The sequence below is a fragment of the Corythoichthys intestinalis genome, chromosome 19 (assembly GCF_030265065.1).
Source record: "Corythoichthys intestinalis isolate RoL2023-P3 chromosome 19, ASM3026506v1, whole genome shotgun sequence".
In the NCBI taxonomy this organism is placed as follows: domain Eukaryota; kingdom Metazoa; phylum Chordata; class Actinopteri; order Syngnathiformes; family Syngnathidae; genus Corythoichthys; species Corythoichthys intestinalis.
In genome coordinates, this window is record NC_080413.1 from 14,593,634 (window position 1) to 14,609,509 (window position 15,876).

At 40.5% G+C, this 15,876-nt stretch overlaps 1 protein-coding gene across 4 annotated transcripts in view; it reads right to left on the reverse strand.

Moving 5' to 3' along the window:
* Nucleotides 1-15,876, reverse strand: part of sash1a (SAM and SH3 domain containing 1a) — a 423,559-nt gene that overhangs the window by 320,915 nt on the left and 86,768 nt on the right. For 3 of the 4 annotated variants that reach the window (XM_057822264.1, XM_057822266.1, XM_057822265.1), the window contains exon 2: nt 8,211-8,755. The exons of the other annotated variant lie outside the window; for it this stretch is intronic. In XM_057822264.1, the coding sequence (XP_057678247.1) occupies nt 8,211-8,755 (545 nt within the window). The remainder of the gene's footprint in view (nt 1-8,210; nt 8,756-15,876) is intronic. 4 annotated transcript variants of the gene reach the window in all.

Here is a 15,876-nt window from a genome sequence, read left to right on the forward strand (position 1 = left end):
TGGTCTAGTCTAAAAGACTCAGTTTTGTTTCAGGTTTTATCTGGTTTTGGTCTCGACTCCCAAAAGTCTTGCTTTGATCTCAGGGATTTCTGATTTTGGGCAGATCTTTGTCAGATCTCAGTCACAGTCTTGAGCACAAGACTAGATATACCACATCCTTGAGCAAAATCTGAATGCAGAACCTGTGAGACAAATGTGCGAACCACTCATCAACTATGCTTAAGAACCGCTCAAAAGTTACAAGTTACAAGTACAATCTGGAGTTGGAAAAAGCAATGTTTTTGAGGTTCATTGGAAATCGTGGCCAGTCATAATGTGAATGACTGAGCTGACGTGATGCTAGCGGTGTTTTACGCTCATAGACTTCACAATCAGTTGACGGGACACGGGGCTTTCCTTAGGGGGCCTATTTTCAAAAACTTAAAATTCAAACATTTTCAAAACCAAAGCCGCTAGTGACTTAAAAGCAAAACAGGCACATCCCTTAGGCATATACGAGTCTCCATGAGCAATGACATCAAAAAATTCAAAGTCGTTCCCTAATAAAATCCTGATTATTTTTTTATATAGGTATAACAAAACTTAAAATGGCTACAAAATTCTCAAATTTTATGCTAGCTGCACAAAAATCACCAAATGCAGAGATAGTCACCTACAATAGCAATATTTGACAAATCATAGAAGTTTTTGCCCACAGTGAATTTGTTTTTTTTTTTAATTCAGTGCAAGTTTTCAACAGCTAATAAATCACTAAATTTTCACATCAGAAACTTGATACTTGAGCATGAAGAATCATCTTAATTTTACTCAACGAAAGCAAAATTTGTATTTTCTATATACGGTACAATCACAACTTATTTAGGTTTAATTAATAATCAAAATTAAACATGTTAAATGTGATTTTTTTTTTGTATGGAGGTAGAAATGTCTAAATTACTCATTTTTATCCCCAAAAAAGGCAGTTGGCCGAAAATTACATGATCATTTCAATGTAAAGTTACGCTATTGTGTATGGATACAACATGGCGGCATTCACAAAACAAAGAGCTTTTTAAGTTGATAATTCTTGTAAATAAATGTGTAAATCCCTGAATTTCTATAGACATGTACTGTGCCCTCCATAATTATTGGCACCCCTGAAAAAGATGTGTTTTATATTTTTTTAAATTCAAATAATATGGGACCTTAATGGGGAAAAAAAAGAGAAAAATCCAACCTTCAATACAAGCGCATGCATTCAGTTGGGAAGAAATCCCACATAAAGAAAAAAATATTTGACATCAAATAATTTGTTTCACAATTATTAGCACCCCTGGTGTTAATACTTTGTACAACCCCCTTTTGCCAACAAAACAAGGTCTGGGGACTGAGATGGCCATGGGAGGAGCTTGATTTTATGTCTGGTGAACCATTTCTGTGTAGATTTGGCCATATGTTTAGGGTCATTGTCTTGCTGAAAGACCCAGTGACGACCCATCTTCAGCTTTCGGGCAGAGGGCAACAGATTTTGATTTAAAATGTCCTGGTATTTCAAAGCATTCATGATGCCATGCACCCTAACAAGGTTCCCAGGGCCTTTGAAAGCGAAACAGCCCCACAGCATCACTGACCCACCCCCATACTTCACAGTGGGTATGAGGTGCTTTTCAGCATGCGCATCTTTCGTGGCACGCCAGACCCACTTAGAGTGTTTGTTGCCAAAAAGCTCAATCTTGGTCTCATCTGACCAAAGCACACGGTCCCAGTTGAACCCCCAATACCGCTTGGCGAATTCCAGACGTTTGCGTTTATGATTGTGAGTGAGGAAAGGTTTTCTCATTGCATGCCTCCCAAACAGCTTGTTAGCGTGTAGACAGCACCTCATACCCACTGAAGTATGGGGATGGGTCAGTGATGCTGTGGGGCTGTTTCGCTTCCAAAGGCCCTGGGAACCTTGTTAGGGTGCATGGCATCATGAATGCTTTGAAATACCAGGACATTTTAAATCAAAATCTTTTGCCCTCTGCCCGAAAGCTTAAGATGGGTTGTCACTGGGTCTTTCAGCAAAACAATGACCCTAAACATATGGCCAAATCTACACAGAAATGGTTCACCGGACACAAAATCAAGCTCCTCCAATGGCCATCTCAGTCCCCAGACCTTGTTTTGTTGGCAAAAGGGGGTTGTACAAAGTATTTACACCAGGGGTTTGTGACACACATTATTTGATGTCAAATATTTTTTTCTTTATGTGGGATTTTTTTCCCCACTAAATGAATGCACTTGTATTGAAGGCTGGATTTTTCTTTTTTTTTTTTTTCCATTAAGGTCACATATTATTGGAATAAAACAAAAATATCAGAAGCAAAAAACATCTTTTTCAGGGGTGCCAATAATTATGGAGGGCACTGTAAATAAAATAGTCTAGATTCTTGGTTAAAAGCATAAAAACGGGCAGTTACCATTCATTTTACGTAAATATTTCAAGCTAAAGTTACGCAATTGTGTAATCCAATGTGGTGGCCATCTCAAAACAAAGCTTTTAAAATTGAAAGTTCTTGTAAATAAATGTGTAAATCCCAGAATTTCGATGGATATGAATGCAAAATGATTCTTGGTTAAAAGCAAAAAAACGGGCAGTTATCATTCATTTTACGTAAATATTTCAAGCTAAAGTCATGCTATTTTTTTCCCCACTCTTTTTTTTTTTACATTTCAAAGTGCATGCATGGTGCCATTTTTATGTAATAATTACCTTGAACCCTCGACCAAATCACTTTCGAGACATTCCTGCCTGCTTGTATGCAGTAAAACTTTCGTTCTTTTCTACCTAAATCCGGCATTTGAACGCAACGTGTGTTTGAGTTTGTAGCAGTGAAAGCTGCACGACGCTCTGCCTTGCCAGGCCTCCCTACGGGAAGGCGTGGCGCAATGTCTGTAGGAGCTGTCTAGTCAACTGATGGTAAAGTCTATGTTACGCTGTTCTTTTAGTAGACAACTTCCTGAATTGCCCTTGGGTTGATAACACTCCCACTCAAATATAGTATTGACTCCAAATTTGTGAACAATGGCCTATGATTTGGCAGTGCTGTGACAACTGTTATGCAGTTCAGTCCTTGCTTAGACGGATATATTGTTGGTTGTAAAATATAAGAATAGTCTTCCATCAGGCCATCGACTTCAGTCAGTCTAAAAGCAGAAAACATTTCACGCTTCGATATTGTTCTCCAACGACAGATTTAGAAAATGTCCAAGTGTTTATTTGCGCCGTAAGAATTCGTCCTCGCTCTCAGACAAGTGCTCTCCGTGGCCTTGATGAGGATCATGGGTATTTATTTCAGCCCATCTGAGCTCTTTCGGTGAATTGTTTGGTAATGGCTTGTCTCACATGGCATCAACAGACTTTTTTTTTTCTTACATGACAAAGACGAGTCGCAATAGGAGTAAAAAAGACGTGGAGATGTGGTTGTGCTATACAATGGCTGTCCCTTGTGACAGACTGTGTCCTGTAATTGCCCCCTCAGATTAGAGTATCCTCTGTGAAAAGGGTAGGGGGGGGGGCATCTCATTTTATCGCAAGACCAATCACAGGCCAGTTGGTCAGACCTCCATCAGCTGGTCACGGCTCTATCTTTCAGACTTGGGGAGAAAAAAAGCACCGGGCTGGAGCCAATTCAAATCTACCGACAGAAAACCTTGACCTCCCCAGAGGCCTGATGGCAGAGCTTTGGCTCTAAATGAATGCGGCCCCTAAAAAATGGGAGAGTTGTTTGTTTCGGCCTCGGTTTGACCGATAATCCCTCACACAAATCCTGAATCTCTGTAGGATTCATTTATCCAAAGTTGCAGAAACATATGAAGCATGTACAGTGGGGCAAATAAGTATTTAGTCAACCACTAATTGTGTGAGTTCTCCCACTTGAAAATATTAGAGAGGCCTGTAATTGTCAATATGGGTAAACCTCAACCATGAGAGACAGAATGTGGAAAAAAAAAAACAGAAAATCACATTGTTTGATTTTTAAAGAATTTATTTGCAAATCATGGTGGAAAATAAATATTTGGTCAACACCAAAAGTTAATCTCAATACTTTTGTTATGTACCCTTTGTTGGCAATAACAGAGGCCAAACGTTTTCTGTAACTCTTCACAAGCTTTTCACACACTGTTGCTGGTATTTTGGCCCATTCTTCCATGCAGATCTCCTCTAGAGCAGTGATGTTTTGGGGCGGTCGTTGGGCAACACGGACTTTCAACTCCCTCCTCACCCCGTGGCATCAAAATGATAACAAGAACAGTGAGCAAAAATCCCAGAACCACACGGGGGGACCTAGTGAATGACCTACAGAAAGCTGGGACCACAGTAACAAAGGTAACCAAAGTTACCAGTAACCAGTAACCAAAGTAACATCAGTAACACAATGCTCCACCAGGGACTCAAATCCTGCACTGCCAGACATGTCCCCCTGCTGAAGAAAGTACACGTCCAAGCCCGTCTGTGATTCGCTAGAGAGCATTTGGATGATCCGGAAGAGGACTGGGAGAATGTGTTATGGTCAGATGAAACCAAAATTGAACTTTTTGGTAGAAACACAGGTTCTTGTGTTTGGAGGAGACAGAATACTGAATTGCAACCAAAGAACACCATACCCACTGTGAAGCATGGGGTGGAAACATCATGCTTTGGGGCTGTTTTTCTGCAAAGGGACCAGGACGACTGATCTGTGTAAAGGAAAGAATGATTGGGGCCATGTATCGAGAGATTTTGAGTGAAAATCTCCTTCCATCAGCAAAGGCATTGAAGTTGGGACGTGGCTGGGTCTTTCAGCATGACAATGATCCCAAACACACAGCCAGGGTTACAAAGTAGTGGCTTCGTAAGAAGCATTTCAAGGTCCTGGAGTGGCCTAGCCAGTCTCCAGATCTCAACCCCATAGAAAATCTGTGGAGGGAGTTGAAAGTCCGTGTTGCCCAACGACAGCCCCAAAACATCACTGCTCTAGAGGAGATCTGCATGGAAGAATGGGCCAAAATAGCAGTGTGTGAAAAGCTTGTGAAGAGCTACAGAAAACATTTTGCCTCGGTTATTGCCAACAAAGGCTACATAACAAAGTATTGAGATGAACTTTTGGTATTGACCAAATACGTATTTTCCACCATGATTTGCAAATAAATTCTTTAAAAATCAAACAATGAGATTTTCAGTTTTTTTTTCCACATTCTGTCGTTCAGGGTTGAGGTTTACCCATGTTGACAATTACAGGCCTCTCTAATATTTTCAAGTGGGAGAACTTGCACAATTAGTGGTTGACTAAATACTTATTTGCCCCACTGTACATTCGCATTTAAGCCGGCGTCACTTTAAGCAATTCTGCTATTCTCATTCATTCTAATCCCACAAACCAACAAAGTTCTTGTCAGACAACATCTTGGTTGGCATTAAAGCATTGTTGTCACTCAACAGGAAGAGGAGTGGCAACCACAAACCACAAAGTGTGGCACAGAGTAACGTCTCAAGTCGGGTCAGAGCTTTGAGTGACGTGGTTGAGACGAGAGCGAACAAAGCCGACGGATGACAGATGGGAAATACAGGATGTAAGCACAAGAGGGTAACCCAGGTAACCCGAGGCTGGAATGTCATTTAGGCCGCTACGGCTTGACAAAGCGACAGCCGCCAGACTTTATGCGTCGACAGGCCTTCATGCTCAGTCTGCCACAGTAAAGAACTTTATCAAAAGGCGCTGAAGTGGGCAACTGCAGGACCTTAGAACACGCAAATAAATGCCACTTCTGCAAGGCGATTTTAAGGACATGGTGACTTTTAAAAATGATCTCTGGGCTTTTTCTTCAAAATTTGTGAAATGACCGGAAGATGAGCGAGATGCAACAAGGCTTGACATAAATCAACAAAAATAGCTCCAGTCTGGCATCTTAGCCCGTGAGCAACGTTGACACCACGTGGCCACTGATTCCATTTGAAAAATGCCAAAGGATTCACCATTTGGGCTTTTTAAAATGCAGTCAGGCCACATGCTGCTTTGCCCTGACATTGCTTTTGGCTGGGGACTGGTGACACAGATTATATGTCAGGTTTGGTTGAAAATCAAACACTTTTCAAGCAAGGAAAAGACCTCAGTTCAAGAAAAGAGCCTGCAGACAAATGAAAGTCATCTTTCTAAGTAATACTAGCATTTTCATTCAGGCACTTTCAGTTCACAACTTGGAGATTTTCATTTACAAACATGCTATCAAAATGGTTCAGACAGACAATCATGGTATGAAAAGAACTAAAAATCAACATGCACCAACAGCTCCACCCCTTTCTTTCTCATAGCAAATCACAGGTGTGATGAAAGCCCATTCCACTTATTGATCTGCACAGACTGCTTTTCTATCAGTCATGGTGACAGCCACTCGCTGGTCAAGTGTGGCAGCATTTCAACGTGCTGACATTAACCTGCACTATATTATGTGGTTTTGATCTTAACCCTTTAATGCCAGCAATATGAAGCAATTATCAGAGAATCCCAAAATTTGAAAAATAAGGTCCTAATGAAACCTTTTTTTCAAATTTGTGAAAAGAAAAGTCAAAATGAATATGTGTAATAAGCGCTCAGATATCTTGCTAAATCCTGTTTTTTTATGGAACCTGCAGATGCATGTGTTGACTTGCATCCATCATTTTTTTTTTTTCAAAAAGAAATGTCAAAATTCTGAATTAGTCTCAAAATCATGAAATTTTAGGTGTATCAAATATGATCCATTTGGCAAAATAGGGTTAAATACATTTGTCATGGCAGACAGTTGGACCTTAAGGATGAAAGTGGGATGAAACTGTGTGCAATAGCGCCTCCAGTGGTTTTTCCTAAATGGGTTATCATTAGAGATGTCCCGATCACGTCATTTTCAAAGTATCGGAATTGGCAAAAAAAATATCGGACATGCCTTTTTTTAATATATAGTATATATATTTTTTAATTAAATCGTTTTCTAATTGTATTTAACGTTACAGAAATAATATGTTACACTCATCCAAAGTCTTTAGTTTAGGCTTAAGGTAGGGTTATCAAATTTATCCCGATAACGGTGGTAATTATTATTATCATTTTTTAAAAATGTATCACGTTAAAATATTTAATGCAATTAATGCATGCGCTGCACGATCCACTCATGCATTGTCGCGCTCAATCTGTAATGGCGCCGTTTTACCTATATAGAGAGCTAAAAGGCAGCGTAAAATGAGTAGAGTGAATTTTGACAGCCTTTGGAGACTTTTTTAATTGGTTAAAGCGTTACAAACCCTTTCCCTACGATTGGAAATATCATGGGAAGCAATGTTAGCAAGGTATTAATTGATCTTTTTCTTAACACCCTATGTTATTTCCCAATGCAGAGAAGATATATCAATTGGTAGCACTACGCACAGTCATGGTTGCACTTCCCATCATGCATTTGTGCATGGCTACAGTATCATTCACTGAAAGCTCAACAAATACACTAGATGGCAATATTTAGTCACAATATACAAAGTCACATTTATCCTTTAAGAATTACAAGTCTTTCTATCCGTGGATCCCTCTCACAGAAAGAATGTTAATAATGTAAATGCCAGCTTGAGGATTTATTGTCATAATAAACAAATACAGTACTTATGTACTGTATGTTGAATGTATATATTCGTCCGAGTTTTATTCATTTTTTTCTTAATGCATTGCCAAAATGTATATGATCGGGAAAAATTATCGGGAATGATTGGAATTGAATCGGGAGCAACAAAAAAAAAAGCAATCGGATCGGGAAATATCGGGATCGGCAGATACTCAGACTAAAACGCTCGGGATCGGATCGGGAGCAAAAAAAACATGATCGGAACAACCCTAGTTAAGATATTAAGATTTGAGGCAAAATAACATGCTTTTTCTTTCAAATATATTGTTATAATCATTTGTGTCGGATGTATTGTAATTATTTTCTGTATAAGAATTTGGTGTTCAAAAAGTCTTTTTTCAAACTCTTGTCTTGAGGGGGAAAAAAAAAAGAGTTATAATCAGGGCCGTCTTATATTCGGGCTAATACGGTATATACACTCCCGTGGAGTATATTGAATTTGATAACGTTTTAAATTGCATTGGGTTTCAATAAGTACCACGTGATAGTGTTGAGGGGTTGATTCATTTTGGGTGCACTGGTGTTGAACGCCCACTGTGTTAACTGTGAATCAATCCTCCTACCTTATTGGAGTAGGGCGTCCTGGCCAGATTGATGCCGTCCCTGATGAGTTTATCCCGGATCATGATCTTGAGTTTGAGCTTGGGGTAGATGACCAGCTCCCTCCTGTTGTTACCCAGGGTCAGGTTCCTGTGCGCGTCCATATAGCCCACGCCGCGCGCCGGTTCGGTCCACGACTTGGACGCGCGCAGCTTGGACTCGTACTGGTCCACCATGTGGCCGGTGTACACATCCGCGGAGGGCGGCATGGGCTCCAGGGTGAAGTACAGCCCGCTCGCCGCCTCCTTGGCTTCCTCCTTCAGCCGCCGCACCGCTTCGTGGATCCTGTGACGGTGGTGCGCGACGTACACCCCGATGGCGTCCAGGTCCGGGTCGCCGATCTGCTTGCACACCTCCAGGTCGTCGTAGCCATTATCCACGAAGGCTTCCACGTACTGGGCCAGCTGCAGGGTTTTGAGCCACTCGTACACGATGACAGGTCCGTTGCTTGTCATTTTTTGGGTTGAGAGAGCGGACAAAAAGTGGAGCTCACTTTCCAACCCGGCGCCTTGAACGCATCATGAGATCTTTTTAGTGAATTAACACACTACAAGTAATGCGTTTTCAAACATTTCCGCGCATAAAAAGAAGGTGCAGTAATCCTTCCAATTGCGTGTGAAGGCAACACCTGCCAATGTTGACACTAGATAGATCCTTACTTTGGAATCCAAACGTTTCCCCCCCCCAAAATCGGAATTATTTCCAAAATACTCTTACAACACTCACACGACCGGTTTTCGTGACGATTCAAAAGCCCTTTTAGTAGAGAAAAAAATCTCTTCCGAGCGAAGGCTTCCGACAAAAGCAGCCGAGGTCCGCGTGTGTTCCTCCGGCGTGCACGTCACTCACTCCACGCTGAAACTGCAGCCAAGAGGCAACATGCAAGCAGACTGCACGCTGCAGCTCCTCCGACGTCCACGCCCCCCTCCAATCAAATACACACACATCGATAGTTACACGTTCCCACAACTTGTGTAAAGTTGCGTGGGGGGGGCTTCTTAAAGGAGATCTGAAAGCCGATTGTCCAAACTGATGCTGAATCTTGGCGTTGCTGCACTACTTGCAGTGATTTTCTCCTTTCTCTCACTCATTCAAACATTTCCACACACTCGTGTCATCGCCTTAGCGCGCCCTCATAAGGTGACAGGAGGAACTGCAGGTTTTAATAGTACACTGTTGAACTTGACTTTCCAGTTTAACTCGTTCCTAACTCATTTTACCACGTTGAAATAAACTGTAACCCCCCTCCCCGCCAAAATAAACAGAATCGTTCAACCTATTAGCAACCGGCTGCGATTTATTGTAAATTTCAAGGGGAGAACGGGGTTCGTTGTCCCATGGATTGATTGTCACGTTTGCTATACTTCCGCCACCAGAGGGCGGTGATCTACAATAGCAGTATTCATAACTGAAATGATCATAATTGTGCCCAATCACTTTGAGGTCAGAAGGTTTAAAAGTTATTTATTTTTTTTAAATAGCGGGGTTCCCTCTAATGTCTTAAAAGTTCCAGAAAGAAAATTGCCCAAAATTTCAAAATTGTGCATTTTTTAAAAAAAATTGCTTTAGTTGAAATCTAAATAACTGTGTGAAATGTGTACATATCAATCAAATCATAGCAGATTTTGTAATGTTGGCAAAATCGTATCATTGTCCAAAGAATGAATATGTATTTTCATGAAATTAAAGATTTATAAAGGTGGAAATCTTGGGGCACATCACAATTCAATTACGATTTGGAGGCTACGATTATAAATCGATTATCGATGAACACCCCTGCCCCCCAGCTATTAGCTGCTTTTAATTTTTTGTACATTAGTTACAATAATACAGTCCCTGACAAACATCTTGTCGCTTATCCATTTAGTAGAAACAATTATAATAATAATAATAATAATAATAATAATAATAATAACCTGCCTTCCACCCTGCAGATCTCTCGCACACCCTCATACTGGATGTCACCCCAGACCATGATTTTGCCACCACCAAACTTCACCGTTTTCTGAGTGAATCTCGGATCCATGCGGGCTCCAGTAGGTCTCCTGCAATATTTGCGGCGACTGTGGTGTAATTCAACGGCCGATTCATCTGAAAAATCCACCTTTTGCCACTTTTCCAGCGTCCATCCTTTTGACAGGCTGTGGGCCTTGGCAAATGCCACACGTTTTTTTAATTGCATGCACCCTGAGAGATCTGCAGGGTGGAAGGCAACATAAATAGTCTGAAATATCAACAAATCTTAGCTGCTTCTTACATTCCTAACCATAAAAAGGGCCAAATTCTGCAGCAGGATGGTGCTCCATCGCATACTTCAATCTCTACCTCAAAGTTCCTCAAGGCAATGAAGATCAAGATCCTCCAGGACTGCCCAGCCCAGTCTCCAGACATGATCATGAAGCATGTCTGGGGTAGGATGAAAGAGGAAGCATGGAAGACGAAACCCAAGAATATTGATGAACTCTGGGAGGCATGCAAGACTGCTTTCTTTGATGTTCCTGATGACTTCATCAATAAATTGTATGAATCCTTTCCGAACCGCATGGATGCAGTCCTTCAAGCCCATGGAAGTCATACAAAATATTAAGTTTGTATCTCAGCACCACTACTTAATTCGCTTATGTTATGTAACATATTTTTGTATTTGAAGTATATTTTTTGTTCAATTTTTACACTACTTTTTGTAGGCGACAAAACTTTTGCCTTGCCAAAATTGGACCTTTATGTCTTCATTAAATGATAAATCTTTTTTCAGTAAAACATATTTTTGTACATTCAACATCATTTGGGAGGGTCTTAGTTTTCATATGAGCCATTTCTGAAACCATTGAATAATTATATATTAATAATTATAAGTCAGGTTATTAGCAATTATTCTACAAAATGGGTAAGCGACAAGACTTTTGTCAGGGACTGTAGTAGAAAAATCCTCGCAGGCTTAATTAAACTACTATTTCAGTATCAAGTTAACAGTTCAAAACAGTAAATAAAATATTCAAGTCCCCATTCTGTATCAGAAGCTTTAAACTACACGCAATCTTCAACAGAATATCCGACTAAAAGTGAACTCAGGTATAAATGAAAGACAATGTGCACTACTAATTCAATACAAATAGCTCAAAAAAGTGCTTTTCTGCTTTAAGTTTTGTAAACATGAACATGTAAACAACAACAATGGGTTTCCCTGAGGTACAAATAATTAAAAAAAGAAAAAGAGTCCTTTTGCATCCGAACCTCAACAATATGCGGGACAGGTCAAGTGTCCATGTTCTTGTATAAGAACAGGAGTTGATCCATTCGCTCAGATGAAAGTGTGCTGCACTGTGCATTGACTCTTGCAGGTAAAAAAACAAGGTTCGGCGTGTGGGCGTAGCATGTAAGATGGCTAAAAGTTATACGGCTGGGCAGCGACAACCATATTAGCTACTTTGTCAGCAGTGTTTTTTTATTCTTACTTTAAAAAAGCAATCAATTACAGTTAAAAATTACTTCTCCCAAAAAGTAATTGACTTAGTAACTCAGTTACCTGAATGTAAGAGTAATAAGTTACTTGGCAATGTAACTGGTGTTACTTTTCATGTTTTTTTTTTTTTTTCTCAACAACAAAAGCAACAACATAAAAAGGTCACACTACGTGAAGTTCAAATGGTTTTTGGGACAATTGGCCCTGGTCCAATTCTTTAACCTAAACTTAACTAGACTCAGGGATATTTCGATAACTAGATAGTAACCTTAACTATGTTTGGAAGTCATTTAATGTTGTGAATCAACCGTTAAAGTTGTTAAAATTGCTCCCGTTATTGCATGACTTCCCTTCTCTCTACTTTCGACATGTGAAAGTTTTAAAACTGTTTCAAGATTTACAGATAGATTCAAGTCAAGATTTTGCCGATTCAGGAGTATTTTAGATCAAAAGTTACTTAGCTTCACTAGGAAGTTTCTCTACAACAAAGCCTTCGTGAGAAGTCTACTGCTTTAAGATGGCGGCTGTTTAGTAACGCATCTAGTTCTATATACACTACATGTGATATCTACTGTAGCATCATGAAGGTGGGTGTAATTTGTAAGGTATCGGCTAGAGTCAGGTGTTATTGGAGCCACCTAGCATCGCGTTTGCAACAGCGTCACAATTACCTTCCGTGCTCCCCACTCCCGCTCTGCTCTCTCCGTGAGTGAGTCCGTGTCCCTCTTTTCTCGGGTCATTCAACGTAGTATCCAATGTTGTTAATCTTACTTTAAAAAAGTAATTAATTAAAGTTGTAAATCACTTCTCCCAAAACGTATTTGAGTTAGCAACTCAGTTCCCTGAATGTAAGAGTAGTTAGTTACTTAGCAAAGTAACTGGTGTTACCTTTTTTCATTAAAAAAAACATAGTAACCTTTGCAATGTTTGGAAGTCATTTAATGTTGTGAATCAACCGTAAAAGTCATTAAAATTGCTCCCGTTATTGCAATAGTTCCCTTCTCTCTACTTTTGACATGTGAAAGTTTTAAAACTGTATCATGATTTAAAGATAGATTCAAGTCAAGATTTTGCCAATTTAGGAGTATTTTAGCTCAAAAGTTACTTAAGTTTGCTAGTAAGGTTCTCTACAACAGAGCCTTCGTGAGAAGTCTACTGCTTTAAGAGGACGGCTGTTTACCAGCGAGTCTATTATTTCGCATCTAGTTCTATATACATGTGATATCTACCGTATAATCATGTGGGTGGGCGTAGATTGTAGGCTATCGGCTAGAGTCAGGTATTATTGGAGCCACATAGCATCGTGTTTGCAACGGCGTCACAACTCTCTTCTCTCCTCCCGACTCACGCTTTGCTCTCTCCGTGAGTCCGTGTCTCTCAGCCTACGTTCATACAGCAGGTCTTAATACACAAATCCTATTTTTTGTCATATCTGTTTTTTTGGTGTGCCCGTTCAGACTGCCTTTGTCCATTGAGCCCGTTCAAGTATTACGCATGAGCACTAATTCGCAGTCTGACACGCGCTGAGCAAGAAGACCCGCATGCGTAGAAGCATCAAAACAAATGACTACACATGCTGGCTGTCAGCTGTCATTCCAGGGCGATCATATTTTGAGTTTCAAAAAGAGGACACAAATAACAGATATAAATAATCCCCGTTTAGGCTTATATTAAAAGTTTCTGTGGATCGATAGCATGCACGGATACAGGCAGTTTGCCCCGACTCTCGGCCGTGTAAGCAATCTTGAAATATTGCTCATATAGCGCAGAGAGGAAACCGATCATTCTCAGGCTTATCCTCAACCCATTTTTATTTTTTGACTGTTGCCAAGCCCGATCCTTCCCCAAAAGCCGTGTTCAAGGCGAGCTAGGCGCTAACAGAAAGCTGCACCGCTACCGTAGCGCCCCGTCTCTCTCACTCTTTGATGACGTAATTGCTACATGAATTCCGATTTGGGATACTTACCAGTTAAGACCGCTGCGACGTTCTGGAAAAATGTGGCCCAGATCGGATTTAAGCCACATACGAAAGTGACCCATATCGGATTTGAAATGGTCCACTTCGATGCGACTTGTCCCGTTCGGACAGTCAAGTTAATGCCTCACTCGAGTCGGAAAAACACGAAAAAATCTGATTCGTGCATTAAGACCTGTAGTATGAACGTAGCCTAAGAATCAGAAATTTCACTCACCTTTAATGATTTACACCACTATCTTTCACTAAAAACTAGAGATGTCCTGATCGATCGATGCCGATCGATTGGGTCCGATCACGTCATTTTCAAAGTATCGGAATCGGCAAAAAAATATTGGACATGCCTTTTTTAATATATACTGTATATTTTTTAATCAAATCGTTTTTTAGTTGTATTTAACGTTACAGACAAAATGTCTTACACTCATCCAGAGTCTTTAGTTTTGGCTTAAAGTGGGGCTGTCAAATTTATCGCGTCAAACACTCACGCATTGTCGCATTCAATCTATAATGGCACCGTATTACGTATACATAGAACTAAAATAATTTTGGCAGCCTTTGAAGCCTTTTTTTGATTGGCTAAAGCCTTACAATCCCTCTCTCAACGATCAGAAATATCGTGGGAGGCAATGTGGGGAAGAAAGGTAGTAGTTGATCTTTTTCTTAACACTCTATTTTATTTCCAACGCTAAGATATATCAATTGGTACCATTACGCACAGTCATGGTTGCACTTCCCATCATGCATTTGGGCAGAAGTTAAATGGCTGAATTATCATTTACTGAAAGCTCATAAAAATCCACTAGATGGCAATATTTAGTCACAATATACAAAGTCACATTTGTCCCTAAAGAATTACAAGTCTTTTTATCCGTGGATCCCTCTCACAGAAAGAATGTTAATAATGTAAATGCCATCTTGAGGATTTATTGTCATAATAAACAAATACAGTACTTATGTACTGTAAGTTGAATGTATGTATTCGTCCGAGTTTTATTCATTTTTTTCTTAATGCATTGCCAAAATGTATAAGATCGGGAAAAATTATCGGGAATGATTGGAATTGAATCGGGAGCAAAAAAAAAAAAAAAAGCAATCGGATTGGGAAATATCGGGATCAGCAGATACTCAAACTAAAACGACCGGGAGCAAAAAAACATGATCGGAACAACCCTACTAAAAACCACACCTGGTAGTACCTTCATACGATGTAATATTCGACTCATCTTGGCACGTGATCATTCCCTGCCAAACCTTTCGCAGTCAAAACGAATTGGAGCTCTATCACGATCAAGTGTTTTTGCATACTTCAACATCATTTGACCGCACCATTAATGGAAACACAATCTCAAAATCGTGTGATGTTTAAACAAGAAGTGTCCAATCGGACGCCAAGTTGGCGAGCGCTGATGCATGCTTTATGAAATACGAGCTGACAGCTTGTTAGGGATCGGTTTGACGCAACAGCGACTGTCTCATCTCTTGGCTGGATGCGAGTTTAGAGAACATGACAGGGAGCAAACATGCTACTCCCAGACATGTGGGGTGGCATATCAAACAGGAGAAACATTGGACATGTGAATGTTAGATGATTTACAGAAAGTTTGATCCAATATTTCTGTTCAGCTACTTAAGAACCAAAACGTAGGTTTCCCTTACATTTATTAGTTAGGGTTACTTCACATAACAAAAATAAAATCTCGCAATAGCACACCATAAAAAAAAAAAAAAGAGCCCCGCTTACTTAAAGCATGTGTTCAGTCTGACCACCGAGCTGTGATATATGATCTCTGGTTTCCCCATCGCTTTGACGACCCGCACCGAGATCGGTAACAGAAGAAGTTGCGTGGTAAGAGTGCGGTGACAGATGGGTCGGGGGGTGACTGATGGTGCGCTCGGTGGCGGGTACGGACAGTGCCAGGGTGATTGTCTTTCCAGTTGGCTGCGTTGGGTTGGGCCGAGCGACCGCCGGGCGCCGACGGAGTCGTGGGCGGCGACATGTACTTGTTGAGTTCACTTTAATGTGGCTGTAAATGGTGGTGGGGTGTAAGGTACATATACCAAGGTGCCCTGATTCATTTTGTGACACTGGAAATATAAAAGAAACAACTTGTATCTCAAATCGTCTTTCACCGCGCTTGTCGCCTCCGGTTAATTTGAATTGGAACGAACTGTAGTGATCACTCCCAAT